Source organism: Mauremys reevesii, linkage group 2 (genome assembly GCF_016161935.1).
Source record: "Mauremys reevesii isolate NIE-2019 linkage group 2, ASM1616193v1, whole genome shotgun sequence".
Lineage (NCBI taxonomy): Eukaryota > Metazoa > Chordata > Testudines > Geoemydidae > Mauremys > Mauremys reevesii.
The window spans coordinates 210,189,167-210,214,909 of NC_052624.1; the positions used below are offsets into that span (position 1 = coordinate 210,189,167).

At 53.8% G+C, this 25,743-nt stretch overlaps 1 protein-coding gene across 1 annotated transcript; it reads left to right on the forward strand.

Annotated features, from left to right (window-relative positions):
• Nucleotides 1-832: 832 nt before the first annotated feature.
• On the forward strand, nucleotides 833-6,714 carry LOC120398966. The gene is made up of 9 exons (XM_039526788.1): nucleotides 833-1,010; nucleotides 1,378-1,523; nucleotides 2,223-2,318; nucleotides 2,697-2,801; nucleotides 3,151-3,286; nucleotides 4,033-4,127; nucleotides 4,612-4,764; nucleotides 5,579-5,723; nucleotides 6,643-6,714. Exons 1-8 carry the CDS (start codon nucleotides 968-970, stop codon nucleotides 5,678-5,680), a joined length of 876 nt encoding a protein of 291 aa, XP_039382722.1. The 5' UTR covers nucleotides 833-967; the 3' UTR covers nucleotides 5,681-5,723; nucleotides 6,643-6,714.
• The last annotated feature ends 19,029 nt before the right edge of the window (nucleotides 6,715-25,743 follow it).

The following is a 25,743-nucleotide window of genomic DNA, read 5'->3' on the forward strand; positions in this document are numbered from 1 at the left end:
CCTTGTCAGGGTTTGTTCCCCAGGTTGAGGGTTCCTGTGCCCTGGGGTGGGATGTGTCAGGAGGAGAAATTGCCTCAGCAGAGGGGAGGTGGGCAGGGGAGCAGGCAGGCTCGTTAATGAGAGGCTGCCTTGAAGCCAGACTCATGGCTGCTCCCCACTCACTTCCAGGATGGAGCGAATCCGGCAGATGCTGAGGAGGAAGGCCGGGCAGGTGGCTCCACAGCCAGCAAACATCAGCCAGCCTGCCCAGGCGGAGAGCGGCCCCTCTGTCCCCGCGGGCAGGGAAGAGGCTCATGCCCAGGGGAAAGGGAGGAGCTGCTTCACCTGCTGGAGGAGGCGGAAGACAGCAGCTCCTCTAGCTGACCCGGAGGCACCTCCTGGGCCGAAACGGAGGTGGCCCCGGGTTCAGCCATGGAGCAGAGAGCCAGGGGAGGGCAGGAGCCGGGGACGGCAGCTCTGGGGCTTCCTTTGCAGGAAGCCAAGGAGCCAGGAGCTGCGCCCCAGGGCCCAGCAGGAGCCTCCCGCCGGCCCCACCCTGGCGACTGCGGAGCCTCCTGCCGGCCCCACCCTGGCGACTGCGGAGCCTCCCGCCGGCCCCACCCCGGCGACTGCGGAGCCTCCCGCCGGCCCCACCCTGGGGACTGCGGAGCCTCCCGCCGGCCCCACCCTGGCGACTGCGGAGCCTCCCCCCGGCCCCACCCTGGCCCCGGAGGAGCCTCCCGCCGGCCCCACCCTGGCCCCAGAGGAGCCTCCCCCCGGCCCCACCCTGGCGACTGCGGAGCCTCCCGCCGGCCCCACCCTGGCGACTGCGGAGCCTCCCGCCGGCCCCACCCTAGCAACGGAGGAGCCTCCTGCCAGCCCTACCCTGGCCATAGAGGAGCATCCCACCAGCCGCGAGCAGGATTTGAGCGACTGCTGGACAAACTCCAGCAGCTCCGCGTACTCCTGCGGGGCCAGCAGCTCCTCCATGGGGTCTGGCAGCCCTGTCTTTGAAGGCTCCTTCTTTGGAGGTGAGGGGAGACCCAGGGGAAAGGGAGGAGGACTGGGGTGGTGGGGGACTAGTAACACCCTGTGCCCATGGGCTCGCCAAGGTGCCAGGACTGACCCACATGAGCCCCCCTAACACCAGTGGGGGTGGCACAGCCACGCCCGAAGGCAGGGGATGCTGGGCGGAGTCGGGGAGCTCCAGCCTCCCTGATCATGTTGGGGGGGGGCCTGAGGCTGATGGGGCTGAGGGCGTCTCTGGGAGGGGCAGGGTGGGGCCCTCGCCGCCACGGGGCTCCTTACAGAGAAAGGGGAAACATGGAGCCTTCTCTGTCCACTGCATCCCCCCAGCAGCAGAAGGGATTAAACTTTCTCCTTCCCTCCCTGGTGCAGACACCCCCAGTGCCCAGGTGTCATGGCCTGAGGAGGAGTGCGAGGAGGAGTGCGAGGAGGAGGAGGAGGAGCAAGAGGAGCAGGATTTCTGCCCTGAGGAAGACATCATCTTGGTGATCCAGCAGCACCTGCAGGGCGGAGCTGAGGTACAAAAATCCCCCAGCTGCGCTGCCCCCCAGTCTGTCCTGCTCCTTGTTCCGTCCCCACCCAGGCAGGGGGGTCTTGCACCAGAGAATCCCTCACCCCCAATGGGGGGGACACATCTCCTCTGTTATCTGGCACCCCAAAGTGGGGACATTTGTCCCACACAGGCCAAGGTCCTTGCAGACACTGTCCATGTTCCAACCCCTGTCTGCGCAGGGAGACACTGGTTTTGGGAAGGGGACGGCTTTCCCTGTCCAACCCCATGGAGGTCCTGAGCCCTGGAGCTGGTTTGGGTGTGGGGTCCAGGGCATGTGCCTTGATCCTGACGTGCTGTTCATGGATCAGGGGTTCAGAGGGGATTGCGTTACCCCTCCGTGGCTGATCCCAGCCTTCCCTCCTCTCCTCATTCTCTGATCTCCTGCCTGGACTCTCCCGGGGATCCTACCTCCCACCCATTGCAGTTTGGCTGGTCCATACTCTGCTGGGTACCAGGCCCTGCACAGAGAACTGCGAAGAGCAAGGATTGACGAGGCAGCAGGCATCCGGCCATGAACTCTTGCGAAGTGTCCCTGGAGTGATGTGAATGGGAGAGGCCAGGATGTGCCTTTGAGTCTAGCCAGGGCTCCTGGAGAATCCTCCTCATTGTTCCCTGACTGATGTAGCCCCATGTCCCATGACTGTGGTGCTCCCTCTTCTTGCAGGCTCTGCACAACCGCTGTTCGCGGAGCCTGGACACCATCCTCAGGAGCCAGCTAACAGAGACCCCCACCGTGGAGAAGCTGCAGCACCTCCTGGAGGTGAGTAGACTGGACGGTCTGGGGTGGAATTGCCCCTGAGCCCTGTGGGAGGGCAGTAAAGGAGAGACTAGAAGAGCCACGTTTCCATTGTGTCCTCCCAGCTTGGACCCAGCCGGCCACACGTTCCCAGAGCTGCCAGTGCAGGGGGAAGGAGCTGGGACTGTCAGCCAGAGCTCTGCACGGTCGCATTAAGCACTAACAGTGAGCACCAGGCCTGGCTGGGGCCTGAGAGACTGAACCCCCTTTTCAAGCTCTGCCACCAGGGCTCGGCTACTCCACCCTGAGCACAAAGTCTCAGCCCCTTGGGGAGGGGGAGAGGCTGGTTTGTAGAGCATGTTCGCCTGCCCGCTGACCCTCCCCTGCCTCCTTCTCCTGCAGCATGTCCATCGCTCTCTCCTGGCAAACAACCCCCAGGAGAGAGCCAGGGCCGTCCAGACCAGCGCGGCCCTGCTCCAATTCGCCACCTCCCTGCCTGGATTTGACGTAAGTGACCTCTGACCCCAGCGTCCTGCAGAGTCAAGTTCCTCATCCCCTGGCTAAGTGGTCCCCCCGGGTCCGTAAGGGACTGCGTTCCATAGGCCGCTCGGTGGCAGGGTCATGCCTGGCCTCAGGGCCCTTGTTATTCTGGAGCAGCGAGGCAGCGAGTGCTCAGCGAGGGCCCTTGCCCTGCTCCCTTTGCTCCGAGCTCCCTTGGGGACAGAGAGGATGAGGGCTCTCGCTCCTCTCCCCCAGCGCCTCCTACAGAGGGGTGGGAGCAGAGCTCAGGTCCAGTGGCGCTGGGGAGCTGAAGGGAGAATAGTGATGGATTCCCCTCTCCTTCTCCTTCCACCAGACCTCCTCCGCCTTCTCCAAGGCAGGAGAATTCGTTCTGCAGCTGGGTCTCTGGATATCCCACCCAGCCAGTAACATCAGTCGGCATGCCAGGGGTGGGATCTACTGGCTTTACTGGCTCCTGCTCCGGAAGAGGGGTAAGAAACCAAGCTGGGCAATGGGACCCCATGGAAACGAGCCTCTGGGAGACTAGCTCCAGCTGGCCATTGGGACGCCTCTAGAACTAAGGCCTCTCTGCTAAGACCCGCTATAGCGGGGAAGAGGAATCCCAATAGAAACAAGGCCCCTCCTTTGAGACTCCCTCTGCTGGGCAGTGGGACCCTGCAAAATGAAGCCCCCTCCTCTGAGACTGACCCCAGCTTAGATGGTGACTCTTTCTCTCCCCCTCTCTCTGAATTAGGGAGATGAGTGTGAAAGTGCCAAGGAAATTGGCTGCTTTATCTCCGAGCCCGGCTCTGTCCCCCAGCCCAGGGAAATCAGTCCACCCAGTACGGGGCAGCCAGCTCGTGAGGGGACAGGAACGGAGCTATTGAGACACATGGAGGGAAAGAGCCCATCATGAGGGCAGGGGCAGGAGCAGGTACCACAGGGGACGGACACAAAGCTTGTAGGGTGTCACCAGTCGGGTAGCCAGGGCCAGATCTTGACTTCAGTGGGTGTGGGGGGTTCTCAGTATTAGACACCCTCATGACCGTAAGGGTCACATGATTACGGTGATGGCTGAAACAAATCCCCCTTCTGGTACTAACCCGCCTGGCATGGACCCTGCGATTCCATTGGGCTGCGGATGCCAGGAGGAGCCTGGCCAGTGTGCACCCAGAAGGAAACAGGCACTGAAAGCGGAAGGCCAAACCTCCCCAATGGGTGTGTCTTTCTCCCCCAGGGCTCAACACCAGCGAGGCCCCAGACTTGTGGTGCCGGGACGGGCTCCATGACCCCGAGCGCCTGGGGTATAGAAATCTGGCCAGGGTGGGAGAGGTAAGGACTCTGCGCCGGTGTATTGCAGCAGCTCAGGTGTGGAGCTGTCTCCCGCTGCAGTGAGTGTGTCATGGACACAGGGCAAGAGCCTGCTCCTTATTTCCAGCAGAGTATGTGAGGCTCCTGGGAATGTCCGTGGGGTGAGGTGTGGGAATGAACCAGATCTAAAAGACCCCGAACCTCTAGCGGGTGAGCTGCAGCAGCTATCGCTGCTGGGAGCAGCAGGGGTCCTGGGCTGTCTGTGTGAGCTGGGTTCCAGAGCGCGCAGACACATTCCCAGCATCTCATGGCGCCTGCGGTGAATCCTGCTCCATCAGAGCTATTGGAGGCCACAGTGCCTGCAGCCTCCTACTGACGGGGGTTCCTGGTCCATGGGACCCCAAAGGTTGGCTGCCCCAGGACTCTTCTCCACCTTGTGAGACACTCGAGGGATTTGGAGCCTGGTTCTGGGCCATTGCAAGGGCTCTGGTTCTTTTGGTTTTAGGCCTTTGGCGAGCTGTTTACAGAGGAGCAGGAAAGGTCTTTCCTCCAGGCGGGCCTGCTGGCCATTCACCACCCCCTCCTCTGCATCAGCCAGGCTGGCCTGGTGCTGACATACTCCATCCTGGGGGAAGCCGGCCAGCTGCTAGAGGACGAGGTAACCAAAGAGGGGGTCACCTGGGGAGAGACCCCCAGTGCCTTTCACCTCCAGGCCATTGAAAATCACTCCCATCCCATCCCCATGCACTGACCAGGGAGCAAGGAGAGGGTGACCCCAGACAGGTGCCATTGGTCGGTGCCAGCTTCTCCCCTGAGCAACTCAAAGCAGGGCAGACCCAGCTCCCCAGCAAGGCTATTTCCTAACAGGTGTCACATCAGCACGACACGCTGCCATTGCTCATGCTAGGGGCTGCCAACTCCCCTAGTCCCTTCTGTGAGCCTTTCATCCCCCTCGGGGCCTCAGGCCGGTTCCTAGAGCTCTGGTATTGTGTTATCCCAGCCCCTACCTGCTCTGGGAGAACTGGAGGAGTCAGTCAGCAGAGGCTGCATAAGTGCCCCATTCACCAGAGCCACTGCCCATGGCATCACGTTAAGGACATGGGGATCCCTTGGGGAAAGGTGTACACTTCCTCTCACCCGCCGCCACTACTGCCCAAAGCCTCCCAGCCCCTGGCTGGAGGGGGCGAGGGTGGCTGAGGGGACTCTGGGGAGCGGAGCTGGATTCCCGCTGGGTTGGGAGGTAGAACAGCTCTCAGGGGGACTGAGAGGAGTGGGGGCAGGAGTTCGTTCCACAATGGTGGGAGAGGGGATGGAAGTCACTAGAGAAGAGAGAAGATTTTTTCTCGGGGGTTGGGCGGGGGAATCCGTCCCTCAGACATGGGGAGGAAATGTTGCTGGCTCCCAGTGCCGTTAATACCCTTCGTTCTCGTGAGTGTCGGAGTCTCTGATTGATCCTTGTTCCCTTGCAACAGGAGGACATCGCAGCCTACATAAAGGTCCAGCTGTTTAACATCAGGGTCTTGGGCCAGGTGCCCGACGCCCTGCAGGGGCTGTGCTCTGTGGGGCAGCACTGAAGACCCCCCCGCTCGCATGACCGGCTCGGACCCCCTGCCGCAGGTACTGCTCTGTCTCACTGTGCCTGGGGGGAAGGGCTGGGGGGAGCGGCCATAGAGCCCCCAGCACTGAGAGAAACCAAGGCCGAGCACCTCTCTCTGGACACCCTGCCCCACCCGACCCCTGGGGCTGGGGCCAGGCCAGATACTGGTTGGGAAGAATCAGGCTGTGGGGCTGGCCCAGAAGTGAGAGCATCCGCAGAGCCAGGGGTTGTGCTCAATAGCCATTGCAGTCTGGGAGGGGTGGCCTGACATGGGGCCCCTCCCCCGTCATCACTGCTCAGACCCTCCCATGGCCCCTGTCACCCCTGACGCAGAAAATGTCCGACCATCCCCCAGCCGGGGCCCAATCCACCCACCTGGTATCTGAGCCCTTCCCAGCCGGGAATGAAACTCCCCCCGAACACCCTGGGGCAGGGGAGGAGCCTCCCCATGTGGCAGGTGGGAACTGAGACGCAGAGGAAGGGCTGTGGGCCTGGTCACACAATCCTGGGTGTAGATCTGGGAAGTGGACTGGGTCCCGGCCTAGAGCCTTTCCCCCAGGGGCACCTTCGCTTCTGCCCTTTGTTCTCCCCTCCGGCCAGGGGGTCTGTGAGTGTGAAATGAACAGGGAGGGGGACGGGGTCCTGGCACACAGCCTGGATGGGAGCTCCCCTTGGCTTGGAGCCCAGGCTCAGAGACATCTTTGTCACCGCGCTGTCCTTCTGTTATTGCTAGGAAGGGAGTCCCCCGATGAGGGGTCTCCAGGCTCCAGTAAGACCGCATGTACCCCCTGCCCTGCCCTGCCCTGCCCTCCAGTTTCTCGCTGTTGACTCTGGCTGGACTCTTGACTCCGGTCTCTGGCTATGACTTTGGCGTGACCCTTCTTGGCTCCAGATTTGGGTTCTGAACCCCGGCTCAGTATTCTCCTTGCCTTTCTCTAGCCTCGCTCCAGGCCCTCCAGCCACCCGCTCCAGCCCTGCCACCTCCTTCTCCGCCTGATCTTCCCCAACCCCTTCAATTTTGACTACATGGCTTCGATCTCTGCATGGATATGGACTTTGCCTCGTACTTCCAACCACCCGGCTTCGACCTCCGGCCTGGACATGGACGCTGGCTCCCGTTCTGCCTGCAAACACTCAACACCCGGCAGCAGTAGACAGGCCCCACCATTAATCAAAGCCTAACCCCGCCCCATGACCCCTTAGTCCCTCCCACCTGTCTCCGGAAGTCCCGCCCCATGGGGGTATTACTTCGTGGTCAAGGCAGCCACACGACTGGAAGCCAGGTGTGTCATGTGACCCCTCTAAGAACTCCTCCCACCACCCTCTACCAATCAGGATGGGTTTCCTCCCAGAAGGACCACCCCAAGAGGAGACTTGACCAATCAGGGCGAGCTCTGGGGTAGGAGGGTGACCTATCCCGACGTGTGTCTTGTGACCCCTCTAAGAACTCCTCTCACTGCCCTCAACCAATTAGGATCGGTTTTGTCCTGACAGGACCACCCCCAGAGGGGATCCTGACCAATCAGGGCGAGTTCTGGGGCAGAGTGACCCATCCGGGAGTGGGCTGTTTGACCCCACTAAGAACTCCTCCCAGGACCCTCTGCCAATCAGGGTGCAGCACCATCACCTCATAACTCCCAGTGCTGGTCGGACGAGGCCATCTCTCACCAAGGACACATGGTTTAGAAATCGTGGGAAGGCTGCTGAGAGGAAACCTGGACTCCTTCGCCACCCCCGTGAGAACTTCAGACTCTGTCTTCACCCCGAGGGTCTTTGACCATCTGTGGAGTAAGCGCTACATCAGCGACAGTCCCGAGCAGGAGGAGGGAGCGACCGAGGGGAGCCCTTTGGCCCAGCCGTTGATGGATACGCCGGAACCCGAACCCAAAACCCAACGAGCACCCCAACGAGCATGGTGGCCTCTCTTTGTTCACCCCCTTAGAGGTGGAATGCGACTGCGGCTCGGGGGAGTCACCGGCGCACAAGGTGAACACAGGTAAAGGAATGATTAAGTCAGGGGTGAAAGTAACTTCCAGGACTTACCGGTACTGCCGGAGTCCTGAGGGGCGTGGCCTCAACCCGAAGGCGGGGCCTCTCAAGATTTAAAGATCCTGGAGCATCGGCTGTGGCTGGGAGCCCCAGGGCATTTAAATTCCCCCCGCAGCTCTGGCAGCCAGGTTCGAGCGTGGATTTAATGGGCCCGGAGCTCCTGCCACTGCAGAAAGCTCTCAGCCCTTTAATTCCCTGCCCCAGCCTGGGTGCTGGAGCTGTGGGGGGGCAATTAAAGGGCTCTGGGATCTACGCAGCCATGGGGAGCGCTGAACCCATTAAATCCTGGCTCCAGCCAAGCTGCTGGAGCTGCGGGGCGGGGGGTGGGGGGCGAGATTTAATGGGCTCTGGGTTCCCAGCAACTGCCAGAGCTCTGAGCCCTTTAATTCCCGGCCCCAGCTTGGCAATGCTCTGGCTCCCTGCAGCCGTGGGAGCTCCACGCCCTTTAAATCCACATCTGAACCCAGCTGCCAGAACTGCGGGGGAATTTAAAGGGCTCTGGGCTCCCCGTAGCCGTGGGATCTCTGAAGCAGAGATTAAAATAAGCCATTACAGTCCAATACGGCGTACCAGGAAGAGCCAATATGCCGTGCTGGACCGCTCCGGCTTCCTCAGCAGGGATTTGAATGGCTCAGAGCTCTGGCGGCTGCAGGGAGCCGAGAGCCCTTTAATTTTCCCCCGCAGCTCTGGCAGCCGGGCTGGGGCCAGATTTAAAGGGCTTGGTGCTCCCTGCAGTCATGGGAGCTCCGGGCCCTTTAAATCCACACCCGAATCCGGCTGCCGGAGCTGCGGGGGTGGGGGGTGGGGGAATTTAAAGGGCTTGGGGCTCTACGGCGGCCTGAGCCCTGGGCCCTTTAATTTGCCCCTGAGCCCAGGGTTGATTTAAAGGCCCTGGGGCTCCCAGCCGCAGCCGATGCTCCAGGACCTTTAAATCTTGAGGCCCCGCCTCTTCCGGTTTAGGCCACGCCCCCTTAGTATTCATGCAGTACCAGTAAATCCTGGAAGTTACTTTCACCCCTGCTGTGAGCCCATTAAATCCCGGCCCCAGCCCAGCTGCTGGAGCTGCAGGTGGGGAGATTTAATGGGCTCTGGGTTCCCAGCAACCGCAGGAGTTTTGAGCCCTTTAATTCCCGGCCCCAGCCCAGCTCCTGGAGTTGCGGGGGGAATTTAAAAGGCTCTGGGCTCCCCGCAGCCGTAGGAGTTCTGAGCCAGAGGTGAAAGTAAGCCGGTACGGGCCAGTACAGCGTAGCGGCAAGAGCCAGTACGCTGTGCCGGACCACATCAGCTTCCTCAGCGGGGATTTAAAGGGTTCAGAGCTCCGGCGGCTGCGTGGAGCCCAGAGCCCTTTAAATCCCTCCTCCCCTCCCACCGCAGCTCCGGCAGCCAGGCTGGGGCTGGGAATTAAAAAGCTCGGTGCTCCCCGCAGCGGCAGGAGCTCCAGGCCCTTCAAATCCCGGCCCCAGCCCGGAAATGCTCTGGCTCCCTGCAGCCGTGGGAGCTCTGGTCCCTTTAAATCCACATCTGAACCCGGCTGCCAGAGCTGCGGGGGTATTTAAAGGGCTCTGGGCTCCCTGTAGCTGCGGGAGCTCTAAGCCCTTTAATTCCCAGCCCCAGCCTGGCTTCCGGAGCTGCGGGGGGTATTTAAAGGTCTCTGGGCTTCCCGCAGCCGCGGGATCTCTGAGCCCTTTAAATCCTGGCCCCAGCCCAGCTGCCGGAGCTGCGGGGGGAAATTAAAGGGCTCTGGGCTCCCCGCAGCCGTGGGATCTCTGAAGCAGAGATGAAAATAAGCCATTACAGTCCAGTACGGCGTACCAGGAAGAGCCAATACGCCGTGCTGGACCGCACTGTCTTCCTGGGCAGGGATTTGAATGGCTCAGAGCTCCAGCAGCTGCAGGGAGTCCAGAGCCCTTTAATTTTCTCCCGCAGCACTGGCAGCCGGGCTGGGTCCAGGATTTAAAGGGCTCAGAGCTCCCGCAGCTGCGGGAAGCCCAGAGCCCTTTAAATCCCTCCTCCCCTCCCACCGCAGCTCCGGCAGCCGGGCTGGGGCTGGGAATTAAAAAGCTCTGTGCTCCCTGCAGCGGCAGGAGCTCCGGGCCCTTCAAATCCCGGCCCCAGCCCGGCCAATGCTCTGGCTCCCTGCAGCCGTGGGAGCTCCGGTCCCTTTAAATCCACACCCGAACCCGGCTGCCAGAGCTGCGGGGGAATTTAAAGGGCTCGGGGCTCCGCGGCGGCCTGAGCCCTGGGCCCTTTAATTTGCCCCGGAGCCCAGGGTTGATTTAAAGGCCCTGGGGCTCCCAGCCACAGCCGATGCTCCAGGACCTTTAAATCTTGAGGCCCCGCCTCTTCTGGTTTAGGCCACGCCCCCTTAGTATTCATGCAGTACCAGTAAATCCTGGAAGTTACTTTCACCCCTGCTGTGAGCCCATTAAATCCCGGCCCCAGCCCAGCTGCTGGAGCTGCAGGTGGGGAGATTTAATGGGCTCTGGGTTCCCAGCAACCGCAGGAGTTTTGAGCCCTTTAATTCCCGGCCCCAGCCCAGCTCCTGGAGTTGCGGGGGGAATTTAAAAGGCTCTGGGCTCCCCACAGCCGTAGGAGTTCTGAGCCAGAGGTGAAAGTAAGCCGGTACGGGCCAGTACAGCGTAGCGGCAAGAGCCAGTACGCTGTGCCGGACCACATCAGCTTCCTCAGCGGGGATTTAAAGGGTTCAGAGCTCCGGCGGCTGCGTGGAGCCCAGAGCCCTTTAAATCCCTCCTCCCCTCCCACCGCAGCTCCGGCAGCCAGGCTGGGGCTGGGAATTAAAAAGCTTGGTGCTCCCCGCAGCGGCAGGAGCTCCAGGCCCTTCAAATCCCGGCCCCAGCCCGGAAATGCTCTGGCTTCCTGCAGCCGTGGGAGCTCTGGTCCCTTTAAATCCACATCTGAACCCGGCTGCCAGAGCTGCGGGGGTATTTAAAGGGCTCTGGGCTCCCTGTAGCTGCGGGAGCTCTAAGCCCTTTAATTCCCAGCCCCAGCCTGGCTTCCGGAGCTGTGGGGGGTATTTAAAGGTCTCTGGGCTTCCCGCGGCGGGATCTCTGAGCCCTTTAAATCCTGGCCCCAGCCCAGCTGCCGGAGCTGCGGGCGGAAATTAAAGGGCTCTGGGCTCCCCGCAGCCGTGGGATCTCTGAAGCAGAGATGAAAATAAGCCATTACAGTCCAGTACGGCGTACCAGGAAGAGCCAATACGCCGTGCTGGACCGCACTGTCTTCCTGGGCAGGGATTTGAATGGCTCAGAGCTCCAGCAGCTGCAGGGAGTCCAGAGCCCTTTAATTTTCTCCCGCAGCACTGGCAGCCGGGCTGGGTCCAGGATTTTAAGGGCTCAGAGCTCCCGCAGCGGCGGGACGCCCCGAGCCCGTTAAATCCCTCCTCCCCTCCCACCGCAGCTCCGGCAGCCGGGCTGGGGCTGGGAATTAAAAAGCTCTGTGCTCCCTGCAGCGGCAGGAGCTCCGGGCCCTTCAAATCCCGGCCCCAGCCCGGCCAATGCTCTGGCTCCCTGCAGCCGTGGGAGCTCCGGTCCCTTTAAATCCACACCCGAACCCGGCTGCCAGAGCTGCGGGGGAATTTAAAGGGCTCGGGGCTCCGCGGCGGCCTGAGCCCTGGGCCCTTTAATTTGCCCCAGAGCCCAGGGTTGATTTAAAGGCCCTGGGGCTCCCAGCCACAGCCGATGCTCCAGGACCTTTAAATCTTGAGGCCCCCGCCTATTCCAGTTGAGGCCACGCCCCCTCAGGACTCCAGCAGTACCGGTAAGTCCTGGAAGTTACTTTCACCCCTGCTGTGCAGGGCCGCCCAGAGGGGGGGGCAAGAGGGGCAATTTTCCCCAGGCCCCGGGCCGCACAGGGGCCCCCACAAGAGATTTTCGGGGCCTCTGCAGCGGGGTCCTTCACTCGCTCTGGGGGGCTTGGAAAACTGTTGCAGGGCCGGGCCCAGGAGCTTCTTCCACTCCCGGTCTTCGCCGGCGGGGGGTCCTTCCGAAGCGTCAGATTTTTCCCAACTCTCTTTAGAATGCCGTTCTTTTACCGCCCCCCCCACCTCCCTGGGGACACAGCGTCCATCAGTTTTCTGAATGAACCATCAAACTGTTCCCAAATACTAGAATATAGGGGAGCGGTGACGAGCTTATGGTTTTGGGAGAATGGTTTGTCAGTCCTTGGTGTTTTATTCACAACCCCTAGAGCGCATGCTCCGGGTTTGTGAATGTGTGTGGTTCTGTGCACGTTCAGAGCCCCTCAAGCGCAAGCTCCAGGTTTGTGAATGTGTGTGGTTCTGCGCATGTTCAGAGCCCCTCGAGCGCAAGCTCCAGGTTTGTGAATGTGTGTGGTTCTGCGCATGTTCAGAGCCCCTCGAGTGCAAGCTCCAGGTTTGTGAATGTGTGTGGTTCTGCGCATGTTCAGAGCCCCTCGAGCGCAGGTTCCGGGTTTGTGAATGTGGGTGTTTACTCAGGGTTTGCTGTGGCAGTGGCCGCTGAGGAACTGGAGTTGTGGTTCTTGTTTACCACAGTCTTCTTTTGCCCTTGGGTTTGACGGATATGAGGTTTGGACTGCCTGGGTGCTTCATCTGCACTCTTGTGCTGGTTTGCGTTGTTAAAGGTCTCCAAGCAGATTCCTGGTTCTTTGGTGGTTCTGGAGGAAGTGTCCTTGTAGCGCGGACTAAGCGTTGTCAGAAAAGTTGCCCAGGCCTATGGGGGGTGGGGGGAACCATTTTACAAAACTGAACTTTACATTCTTTCTCACTGACACCTATGTATTCACTTCAAATACAAAACCTCACAGAACAACCCAACCAATAAGCAAAATATATTTACTGGGCTTCATCCATCCATCATCAGTCATAGAATCATAGAATCATAGAATTCAAGATCAGAAGGGACCATTATGATCATCTAGTCTGACCTCCTGCAAGATGCAGGCCACATAAGCCGATCCACCCACTCCTTAGCAAGTGAACCCTGCCCCATGCTTCGGAGGAAGGCGAAAAACCTCCAGGGCCATAGCCAATCTTCCCTGGAGGAAAATTCCTTCCCGACCCCAAATATGGCGGTCAGCTGAACCCCGAGCATGCGGGCAAGACTCTCCAGCCAAACCCTCTGGAAAAGGTTACATCATACCAGGCACATAATTGACCTATTGACTAAGCCCGTTATCCTATCATACCATCCCCTCCATAAACTTATCTAGCTTAATCTTAAAGTCGTGGAGGTCCTTCGCCCCCACTGTTTCCCTCGGTAGACTGTTCCAGTATTGCACTCCCTGATGGTTAGGAACCTTCGTCTAATTTCAAGCCTGAATTTCCTGACTGACAGTTTATATCCGTTCGTCCTCGTGTCCACATTAGCACTGAGCTGAAATAATTCTTCTCCTTCCTGGTATTTATCCTCTGATATATTTAAAGAGTGTAATCATATCTCCTCTCATCCTTCTTTTGGTTAAGGAAAACAAACCGAGCTCCTCAAGTCTCCTTTCATACGAAAGGCCTTCCATTCCTCGGATCATTCTAGTGGCCCTTCTTTGTACCTGTTCTAGTTTGAATTCATCCTTCTTAAACATGGGAGACCAAAACTGCACACAATACTCCAAATGAGGTCTCACCAGCGCCTTATATAACGGGACTAGCACCTCCTTATCCCTACTAGAAATACCTCGCCTAATGCAACCCAAGACCGCATTAGCTTTTTTAACGGCCACATCACATTGCCTACTCATAGTCATCTTGCGATCAACCAGGACTCCTAGGTCCTTCTCCTCCTCCGTTACTTCCAACTGGTGCGTCCCCAGCTTATAACTAAAGTTCTTGTTAGACATCCCTAAATGCATAACCTTACACTTCTCACTATTGAATTTCATCCTGTTACTAATACTCCAGTTTACAAGGTCATCCAAATCTCCCTGGAGAATATCCCGATCCTCTTCCGAATTGACAATACCCCAACTTGGTGTCATCCGCTAACTTTATCAGCCCACTCCTTCTCTTGGGTCGCAGGTCAGCAATAAATAGATTGAATAAAATCGGACCCATAACCGAGCCTTGAGGAACTCCAATGGTAACCCTCCAACCGGACAGTTCCCCTTCAATACTACCCTCTGCAGTCTCCTTTAACCAGCTCCTTATCCACCTCTGGATTTTCACTGATCTCCATCTTTTCCAATTTAACCAGTAATTCTTCATGCGGTACCGTATCAAACGCCTTACTGAAATCCAGATATATGAGATCCACCGCATTTCCCTTATCTAAAAAATCTGTTACTCTCTCAAAGAAGGAGATCAAGTTGGTTTGGCACGATCTACCTTCGTAAATCCATGCTGTAATCTATCCCAGTTGCCATCGGCCTCATGCTCCGAACCATTCTCTCTTTTAAGATTTTTCCATGACTTTGCATACTACAGATGTTAGACTAACAGGCCTATAATTCCCGGTCACTTTTTCCCCTTCTTGAATATAGGAACTACATTAGCTAATCTCCAGTCAGTCGGTACAATCCCGAATTTAGGGATTTATTAAAGATTATCGCTAACGGGCTAGCAATATCCTCGCCAATTCCTTAATATTCTAGGATGAAGATTATCCGGGCCCCCGATTTACTTCCGTTAAGCTGTTCCAGTTTGGCTTCTACCTCCGCTACCGTAATGTCTACCCCCATATCTTCATTCCCATCGGTCCTCGATCACTAGTCCTTAGCCCTTCATTAGCCTCATTAAAGACCGAGGCAAAGTATTCGTTCAGATATTGTGCCATTCCAAGATTATCCCTAATCTCCACTCCATTTAAAGTTTGAAGCGGTCCCACTTCTTCTTTCTTGGTTTTCTTCCTATTTATATGGCTAAAAACCGTTTGCTATTGGTTTTAATCCCTTCGCTAGATCCATCTCCACTCGTCGCTTTGCCTTTCTCACAGCTTCCTGCACCCTCTGACCTCAATAAGGTAGGTTTCCTTGCTGATCCCTCCCATTTTCCACTCCCGCACGCTTTCTGCTTTTTCTTAATGACCCTCTAAGACGCTTGCTCATCCAGCTCGGTCTAAAACTGCTACCTACGAGCCGTTTCCTTCTCGGGATACATGCCTCTGACAACTCCTGCAACTTCAACTTGAAGTAACCCCAGGCGTCATCTGCCCTTAGATCCCTACATATGTTAGCCCAGTCCACTTCCTAACTAGTCGCCTTAATTTAGTAAAATTAGCCCTTTTGAAATCATACACCCTAGTCTCAGATGCACTATTGATTATCCTCCCATTTATTTGGAAACGAATTAGCTCATGATCACTCGAGCCAAGGTTGTCCCCTACAACAATGTCCTCAACAAGGTCCTCGTTACTCACCAAAATCAAATCTAAAATGGCATCCCCCCTCGTCGGTTCAGCAACCACTTGATGAAGGAATTCATTAGCTATCACGTCTAGGAAAAGCTGAGCCCTATTATTATTACTAGCATTTGTTTCCCAATCTATATCCGGGAAGTTAAAGTCCCCATGATCAAGCAGTTCCTATTAGTGTTTACCTCCTTAAAAACATTAAAGAGCTCCTATCCATCTCTAAGCTAGATCCCGGCGGTCTATAGCACACCCCAATCACTATCCTGGATGAGGCTCTGGTAGTTTTCTTCCCAATGTGACCATTGCCCAAACAGACTCCGTATTGTCCATTGCAGCGCTAGTTATCTCATTACATTTTACCTCATTATTGATATACAGTGCTACTCCCCCACCTTTACCTTTGCATCGGTCTTTCCTAAACAGCACATACCCTTCCATACCTGTACTCCAGTCATGGCTACTGTTCCACCATGTTTCTGTTATTCCTACGATATCCGGTTTCAATTCCCGGACCAGGAGCTCCAGTTCCTCCATTTTGTTACCTAAGCTTCTCGCATTGGTGAACAAACATCCTAATTTTTCCTGTTGGGCTCCTCTCACTCTTTTTACCCAACTCGGTATGGACACAGTACTTCCAGTATGACTTGTAGATCTAGAATCTGTACCGCAACTCTTCCTTACACTTAACTGACCCCCTCTGGGTATATCTGTTATCTTGCTGTCCTCACTCCAAATGTGAAAATTTGGCGTGGAGAGCACCAGGACCTCTCGACCGTCTCCCCCCAGTGTCTAGTTTAAAGCTCTTTTAATCAGATGAGCCAGCCTCCCTCCTAGAAGTCTACTTCCTTCCCTACTTAGGTGGAGCCCATCCCTTGAGAACAGTTGTCTGTCCCCAAAAGCCTCCCAGTGCCCATACATCCCAAAGCCCTCCTTGTAACACCACTCCCTCAGCCAACTATTAACCATCACGATCCTCTCACCCCTTTGGCGCCCTTCCCTAGGGACAGGTAGAATCCCACTGAAGATCACCTGAGCCTCAATTTCCTTGAGCGTCTTACCCAACCTGGCATAGTCTCCCTTGATCCTCTCTAGCGAGAATCTAGCCGTGTCATTCGTTCCCACATGAAGGATGATCAAAGGGTTCTTACCCGCTCCTCTTAGGATCCTTTTCAACCTCAGGTCCACATCCCGTATTTTAGCACCCGGTAGACAGCACACCCTTCTGTTCTCCGGATCAGATCACCACTGATGCTGGTGAATTTTCCCTTTCAGCTGTCTCGTTCCCTTTTCTTCTGAGCTTGTTTTCCCTCTGCTCTAAGGATCTCTCATGTTTCCACCGTACTGTGGAGCAAACAGCATTATTATAAAACACAGGAAACCGTCTGGTAAACTTCAAAACTAAATATTCATTAGGGGAGTTTTCTGTTTAAAAAGTCACAGCTTTAAAACAAATCATCCAGTTCAGGCTGTACGACAAACACCGGTTTTGAGTTTATTTCTACCACTTAAAACATAAACCAAAAAACAACAAACAAACAAACAACAACAAAAACCTCAAAAACATTTTTTTAAAATGCATCTCATTTTGCAGAATAAAAACCAAACTGCTTTTAAAATCCATTTTAAACCACATTTTGCACAGGAAAACCCTGTTGGTTTGAAACAAACCAAGTACTTTTAAAACCCTACACCTATGCCTTGCCCAGACCCTCTCACACACAAATCAGCAGCTTTAGAAACACACCAAACCAAGTTTGCCTCCTATACTGTTCAATAACACCCCTTACCATCTTAGCCCATTGTTCAAACAGACTTCAGCAGAGTAGCTAGCAGGTTAATTTAATCCCCACAGCTCTGAACTAATAGATCCTGAAGGACTTTAGGCACCCCTCCCGCAGCACCCCCTGTGGTGATCTGGGGTGGGGGGACCAAGCTGTCTGCACAACAGGGCTTTTTTTCTTTTTCTGTAAGTTAAAATAAATGTTTCTCTGGGGCCTTCTTAGAGTATTGAACAGTCCCCATTTCCAAGCGGGGCCCTTTGCAGAGATCAATGAATGTCTTGGGGCTTGAGGTTGTTTTTTTAAACACGTTTCTTTCATGCTTAAAGTTTGGGGTGGGGTGTTTTCTAGAAAGAACGACCCAGAGCATTCAACCAACTCCAGGGCCATATTTAATCTGTCCAATAGTGTTCCACCAACTCCTGGGGTCATATTGAAACTGTCCAATTGAGTTCTGCCAACTCCAGCAGTTATATTGAAACTGTCCAATGGCATCTGCGAATTCCTGAGGTTTTATTTCATTTCATATTAATCAGAACTCACCATCCACCCCCACCCACCCCCATCAAATTTAACCCTATGGCAGCAAGGGTAAGTAATCGCAGTCACCTTGGCTATTCAGTGAGGGGGGGTGGGGGTTAAACCCACTCAGTTCAACAGGATAAGTCAACTCTATTGTACACAAACACAGGTCTGAACAGCCTGTTTGTTTTACTGTAAGCACATTTCTTAGGATTCCCCCCCCCCAACATACATTTCAGCTTTTTGCTGTAAATGGGTCACTTTTACACACAAAACCCACAAGCACTAGGTTCTCACAAACAATTGATTTTTGATTGAAAAGACATACAGCTCCTTGAAACCAAACCAAGACGCTTCATTAACACTTCTAGCTCACTTAAGGGCCAAAGGCCTTCGAACAGAAACACAGATAGTCACAAAGCCCTTTTCAATAGGGTTTTTTATTTTTAATTTACAGCTACCAAGTTTTCTATCGCGTGTTTGTCCCCTCCCCATTTTCTAGCTGAATCCTTTTAGATTTCTTACAAATAGTCTTTTCCGTAAGCAGGGATCTGTAACTTTTTGTGCAGACTAGACGGCCAATATCACGCCGTGTCGTGGAAAAACGACCCCGCGTTGTGTTTGGATCAGAATCACCCGAGGCCCCTTTATTACGAGCATGCCGGGGGGGGGGGCCAGCAAACTGTCATCCCCCTGAATAGAGATTTTTCAACAGATTTTATAGCAAAAAACCCACAATTCGTGATACACACGTCCTTGTTCACATGATTGCCATAACTGGAGAAATGCTGTGCAAGTGAGTGGAGACCCTGACTGTGTTTTAAAGAAAATGAACCAGAAGGTGCCTGCAATTTTTCCACCCCAGCTGTAAGCAGGTTATTTTCTTTAAAACACAGTCAGGGGCTCCACTCAATTGCACAGCATTGAACAAGGTCCCCCCTTGCGCTAAATGTTCTTGGCTTAGGCACAGACATTGCACAGCAGAACCTCTGGCAATAATGGTGTTTAATCAGCTTTCCCTACCCAGCTCAGCACATAGGCCCCGGAGATTGCAGTTGATATCCACTGAAGTCCAAGTCACCCAGTCATGGGCCGTTGACCTGGCAAATCTATGACACGTCCCTCGCATTCTTTACAAAGCTTTTCCCTCAGGCAGTGCTTAAGGGCAGCATAAACAGCAACACGTACAATAGTCCACGTGACTTTTTTACGCTCACGACGTGGCACTGGCTCAGTTAGTTCTATGCCAAGCCTCCTCTGAAACACCTCATGGCCATCATCCTCAGAGTCCTCTCCAACAACTTGTATCGGTGTTGAGCAAAACCAAGGTGGGCCCGGTTATCTTCCCTGCTTGATGCAACGCTGTCCAGGGTTTCTAGGCCGTCTAGAAAGGCATCATTGAGCTGTTGATTTTCATAACAGAAACAGTGTAAGCAGCCCACTGCTTGTTTTTAGATTTACACAACCCCCGGTTCCTTACCCATTAAGAAGCGATTGCTTCTTAATCATTCATTTACCTGTGTGACGTCTTTTCTGTTCACCTTCTCCACCGGTGACACCCCTGAGCCTCAATCGCATTCCACCTCTAAGCGGGTGGACAAAGAGGCCACCATGCTCGTTGGGCTGTCTCACAAGCAGTTGGGTTTGGGGTTCCGGTTCCGGTTTATCCATCAATGGCTGGGCCGAAGGGCTCCCCTCAGTCGCTCCCTCCTCCTGCTCGGGACTGTCGCTGATGTAGCGCTTTCTCCGCGGATGGTCAAAGACCCTTGGGCGAAGACAGAGTCTGAAGTTCTCACGGGGGTGGTGAAGGAGTCCAGGTTTCCTCTCAGCAGCCTTCCCACGATTTCTAAACCATGTGTCCTTGGTAAGAGATGCCCTCATCTCTCCGGTGCTGGGCCTTATGGGGTAATGGTGCTGCACCCTGATTGGCAGAGGGCCTTGAGAGGAGTTCTTAGTGGGGTCATACGGCCCACTTCCGGATGGGTCACCCTGCCCCAGAACTCGCCCTGATTGGTCAAAATCTCCTCTTAGGGTAGTCCTATCGGGTCAAACCCATCCTAATTGGTAGATGGCGGTCGGAGGAGTTCTTAGAGGGGTCACACGACCCACTTCTGGATGGGTCACCCCACCTCAGAACTCACCCTGACTGGTCAAATCTCCTCTCAGGGTGGTCCTTCTGGGATGAAACCCATCCTGATTGGTAGAGAGTGGTGGGAGGAGTTCTTAGAGGGGTCACGTGACACACCTTGCTTCCAGTCATGTGGCCACCTTGACCCCGGAGTTAAAACCCCCCATGGGGCGGGACTTCCGGTGACAGGTGGGAGGGAATAAGGGGTCAACGGGTAGGGCTTGGGAGGGTCAAGGGGAGGGGTTAGGGTTTGATTGATGGTGGCGTTCCTGATAAATACCAAGATTACATGGATACCGGAGAAAGAAATGTGGACTCGTTACCTCTGGACTGGGACTATGACTGCCCTGTTGACCCTCCACCTTGGCTGAAAGCTGCTTTTCCCGGTATTTACGCATTGTTGGGGCCAGAATTAGTGGCTCTCCCTGCGTACAGTCATGAGAACCAGTCCTAAGAGCAGGCCCTTTTGGGGAAGAAGAAATGTGGGACTCTGCTACGCCTCTATTTAGACAATCAGCTCCTGAACAAAGTGATCATTTGAAACCATTACCCTCTGCTGTGAATCCCACACTTGTTGGCTCACAGGAAATCTGCAAAGGGTTTCATCAAACTTCCTCTGCAAGGATTTCCAATCTAAGGCTCGTTTGGGCAAGGGACAAATGGAAGACAGATTTCAAAACACACGATGGACATTTTAACGGTCTGATATGCTATTTGAGCTAACTAACGGTCCCCTGACCTTGAAACACTTAATCAGTGATGTATTTGGGGACAGTGTCATCTATTGGGGTGACATACGTCTCTTTTTGGAGAACCCAGAGCAGCACGCGCAGCACATCCGAACCTGGAGAGGTTTCGGCTGCATGGTTTCAACGCAGAATTGGAAAAGCGGAACCTCCAGCCAACTCTCCACAGAGTTTTGAGTGTACATCCTCTCCCCAGAAGATGTTATGATTGATCCAAATAAGGTGGAAGCCATTGATAAATGGGGCGAAGTTGGAAGTCCTCAAGAAGTGCAGCGCTTCCTAGACTTCACTCATCCTGTGAAATCGAGACATGCTGGCTCTCAGTGAAGCTTAGATGGAAAACCACGCACCCCACACAGAGGTTGGAACCACCCACTCCCAGGTTGTCCTGAGGAGCCATGATTTTTCCAGGAGCTGGGTAAAGGGACAAATTTCCAATCTAAGGCTCGTTTGGGCAAGGGACAAATGGAAGACAGATTTCAAAACACACGATGGACTTTTTTACGGTCTGATATGCTATTTGAGCTAACTAACGGTCCCCTGACCTTGAAACACTTAATCAGTGATGTATTTGGGGACAGTGTCATCTATTGGGGTGACATACGTCTCTTTTTGGAGAACCCAGAGCAGCACGCGCAGCACAACCGAACCTGGAGAGGTTTCGGCTGCATGGTTTCAACGCAGAATTGGAAAAGCGGAACCTCCAGCCAACTCTCCACAGAGTTTTGGGGGTACATCCTCTCCCCAGAAGATGTTAAGATTGATCCAAATAAGGTGGAAGCCATTGATAAATGGGGCGAAGTTGGAAGTCCTCAAGAAGTGCAGCGCTTCCTAGACTTCACTCATCCTGTGAAATCGAGACCTGCTGGCTCTCAGTGAAGCTTAGACGGAAAACGACACACCCCACACAGAGGTTGGAACCACCCACTCCCAGCTTGTCCTGAGGAGCCATGATTTCTCCAGGAGCTGGGTAAAGGGACAAATTTCCAATCTAAGGCTCGTTTGGGCAAGGGACAAATGGAAGACAGATTTCAAAACACACGATGGACATTTTAACGGTCTGATATGCTATTTGAGCTAACTAACGGTCCCCTGACCTTGAAACACCTAATCAGTGATGTATGTGGGGACAGTGTCATCTATTGGGGTGACATATGTCTCTTTTTGGAGAACCCAGAGAAGCACGCGCAGCACATCCGAACCTGGAGAGGTTTCAGCTGCATGGTTTCAACGCAGATTTGGAAAAGTGAAACCTCCAGCCAACTCTCCACAGAGTTTTGGGGGTACATCCTCTCCCCAGAAGATATTATGATTGATCCAAATAAGGTGGAAGCCATTGATAAATGGGGTGAAGTTGGAAGTCCTCAAGAAGTGCAGTGCTTCCTAGACTTCACTCATCCTGTGAAATCGAGACATGCTGGTTCTCAGTGAAGCTTAGACGGAAAACCACGCACCCCACACAGAGGTTGGAACCACCCACTCCCAGCTTGTCCTGAGGAGCCATGATTTCTCCAGGAGCTGGGTAAAGGGAAAAATTTCTAATCTAAGGCTCGTTTGGGCAAGGGACAAATGGAAGACAGATTTTAAAACACACGATGGACATTTTAACGGTCTGATATGCTATTTGAGCTATCTAACGGTCCCCTGACCTTGAAACACTTCATCAGTGATGTATTTGGGGACAGTGTCATCTATTGGGGTGACATACGTCTCTTTTTGGAGAACCCAGAGCAGCACGCGCAGCACATCCGAACCTGGAGAGGTTTCGGCTGCATGGTTTCAACGCAGAATTGGAAAAGCGGAACCTCCAGCCAACTCTCCACAGAGTTTTGGGGGTACATCCTCTCCCCAGAAGATGTTATGATTGATCCAAATAAGGTGGAAGCCATTGATAAATGGGGCGAAGTTGGAAGTCCTCAAGAAGTGCAGCGCTTCCTAGACTTCACTCATCCTGTGAAATCGAGACCTGCTGGCTCTCAGTGAAGCTTAGACGGAAAAGCACACACCCCACACAGAGGTTGGAACCACCCACTCCCAGCTTTTCCTGAGGAGCCATGATTTCTCCAGGAGCTGGGTAAAGGGACAAATTTCCAATCTAAGGCTCATTTGGGCAAGGGACAAATGGATGAAAGATTTCAAAACACACGAGAGACATTTTAACTGTCTGATATGCTATTTGAGCTAACTAACGATCCCCTGACCTTGAAACACTTCATCAGTGATGTATTTGGGGACAGTGTCATCTATTGGGGTGACATACGTCTCTTTTTGGAGAACCCAGAGCAGCACGCGCAGCACATCTGAACCTGGAGAGGTTTCGGCTGCATGGTTTCAACGCAGAATTGGAAAAGCGGAACCTCCAGCCAACTCTCCACAGAGTTTTGGGGGTACATCCTCTCCCCAGAAGATGTTATGATTGATCCAAATAAGGTGGAAGCCATTGATAAATGGGGCGAAGTTGGAAGTCCTCAAGAAGTGCAGCGCTTCCTAGACTTCACTCATCCTGTGAAATCGAGACCTGCTGGCTCTCAGTGAAGCTTAGACGGAAAACCACACACCCCACACAGAGGTTGGAACCACCCACACCCAGCTTGTCCTGAGGAGCCATGATTTCTCCAGGAGCTGGGTAAAGGGACAAATTTCTAATCTAAGGCTCGTTTGGGCAAGGGACAAATGGAAGACAGAATTCAAAACACACGATGTACATTTTAACGGTCTGATATGCTATTTGAGCTAACTAACGGTCCCCTGACCTTGAAACACTTCATCAGTGATGTATTTGGGGACAGTGTCATCTATTGGGGTGACATATGTCTCTTTTTGGAGAACCCAGAGCAGCACGCGCAGCACATCTGAACCTGGAGAGGTTTCAGCTGCATGGTATCAACGCAGAATTGGAAAAGCGGAACCTCCAGCCAACTCTCCACAGAGTTTTGGGGGTACATCCTCTCCCCAGAAGATGTTATGATTGATCCAAATAAGGTGGAAGCCATTGATAAATGGGGCGAAGTGGGAAGTCCTCAAGAAGTGCAGCGCTTCCTAGACTTCACTCATCCTGTGAAATCGAGACATGCTGGCTCTCAGTGAAGCTTAGACGGAAAACCACACACCCCACACAGAGGTTGGAACCACCCACTCCCAGCTTGTCCTGAGGAGCCATGATTTCTCCAGGAGCTGGGTAAAGGGACAAATTTCCAATCTAAGGCTCGTTTGGGCAAGGGACAAATGGAAGACAGATTTCAAAACACACAATGGACATTTTAACGGTCTGATATGCTATTTGAGCTAACTAACGGTCCCCTGACCTTGAAACACTTCATCAGTGATGTATTTGGGGACAGTGTCATCTACTGGAGTGACATACGTCTCTTTTTGGAGAACCCAGAGCAGCACGCGCAGCACATCCAAACCTGGAGAGGTTTTGGCTGCATGGTTTCAACACAGAATTGGAAAAGCGGAACCTCCAGCCAACTCTCCACAGAGTTTTGGGGGTACATCCTCTCCCCAGAAGATATTATGATTGATCCAAATAAGGTGGAAGCCATTGATAAATGGGGCGAAGTTGGAAGTCCTCAAGAAGTGCAGCGCTTCCTAGACTTCACTCATCCTGTGAAATCGAGACCTGCTGGCTCTCAGTGAAGCTTAGACGGAAAACCACACACCCCACACAGAGGTTGGAACCACCCACTCCCAGCTTGTCCTGAGGAGCCATGATTTCTCCAGGAGCTGGGTAAAGGGACAAATTTCCAATCTAAGGCTCGTTTGGGCAAGGGACAAATGGAAGACAGATTTCAAAACACACGATGTACATTTTAACGGTCTGATATGCTATTTGAGCTAACTAACGGTCCCCTGACCTTGAAACACTTCATCAGTGATGTATTTGGGGACAGTGTCATCTATTGGGGTGACATACGTCTCTTTTTGGAGAACCCAGAGCAGCACGCGCAGCACATCCGAACCTGGAAAGGTTTCGGCTGCATGGTTTCAATGCAGAATTGGAAAAGCGGAACCTCCAGCCAACTCTCCACAGAGTTTTGGGGGTACATCCTCTCCCCAGAAGATGTTATGATTGATCCAAATAAGGTGGAAGCCATTGATAAATGGGGTGAAGTTGGAAGTCCTCAAGAAGTGCAGCGCTTCCTAGACTTCACTCATCCTGTGAAATCGAGACCTGCTGGCTCTCAGTGAAGCTTAGACGGAAAACCACACACCCCACACAGAGGTTGGAACCACCCACTCCCAGCTTGTCCTGAGGAGCCATGATTTCTCCAGGAGCTGGGTAAAGGGACAAATTTCCAATCTAAGGCTCGTTTGGGCAAGGGACAAATGGAAGACAGATTTTAAAACACACGATGGACATTTTAATGATCTGATATGCTATTTGAGCTATCTAACGGTCCCCTGACCTTGAAACACTTCATCAGTGATGTATTTGGGGACAGTGTCATCTATTGGGGTGACATACGTCTCTTTTTGGAGAACCCAGAGCAGCACGCGCAGCACATCAGAACCTGGAGAGGTTTCGGCTGCATGGTTTCAACGCAGAATTGGAAAAGCGGAACCTCCAGCCAACTCTCCACAGAGTTTTGGGGGTACATCCTCTCCCCAGAAGATATTATGATTGATCCAAATAAGGTGGAAGCCATTGATAAATGGGGCGAAGTTGGAAGTCCTCAAGAAGTGCAGTGCTTCCTAGACTTCACTCATCCTGTGAAATCGAGACATGCTGGTTCTCAGTGAAGCTTAGACGGAAAACCACGCACCCCACACAGAGGTTGGAACCACCCACTCCCAGCTTGTCCTGAGGAGCCATGATTTTTCCAGGAGCTGGGTAAAGGGACAAATTTCCAATCTAAGGCTCGTTTGGGCAAGGGACAAAATGGAAGACAGATTTCAAAACACACGATGGACATTTTAACGGTCTGATATGCTATTTGAGCTAACTAACGGTCCCCTGACCTTGAAACACTTCATCAGTGATGTATTTGGGGACAGTGTCATCTATTGGGGTGACATACGTCTCTTTTTGGAGAACCCAGAGCAGCACGCGCAGCACATCCGAACCTGGAGAGGTTTCGGCTGCATGGTTTCAACGCAGAATTGGAAACGCGGAACCTCCAGCCAACTCTCCACAGAGTTTTGGGGGTACATCCTCTCCCCAGAAGATGTTATGATTGATCCAAATAAGGTGGAAGCCATTGATAAATGGGTCGAAGTTGGAAGTCCTCAAGAAGTGCAGGGCTTCCTAGACTTCACTCATCCTGTGAAATCGAGACATGCTGGTTCTCAGTGAAGCTTAGACGGAAAACCACACACCCCACACAGAGGTTGGAACCACCCACTCCCAGCTTGTCCTGAGGAGCCATGATTTCTCCAGGAGCTGGGTAAAGGGACAAATTTCCAATCTAAGGCTCGTTTGGGCAAGGGACAAATGGAAGACAGATTTCAAAACACACGATGGACATTTTAACGGT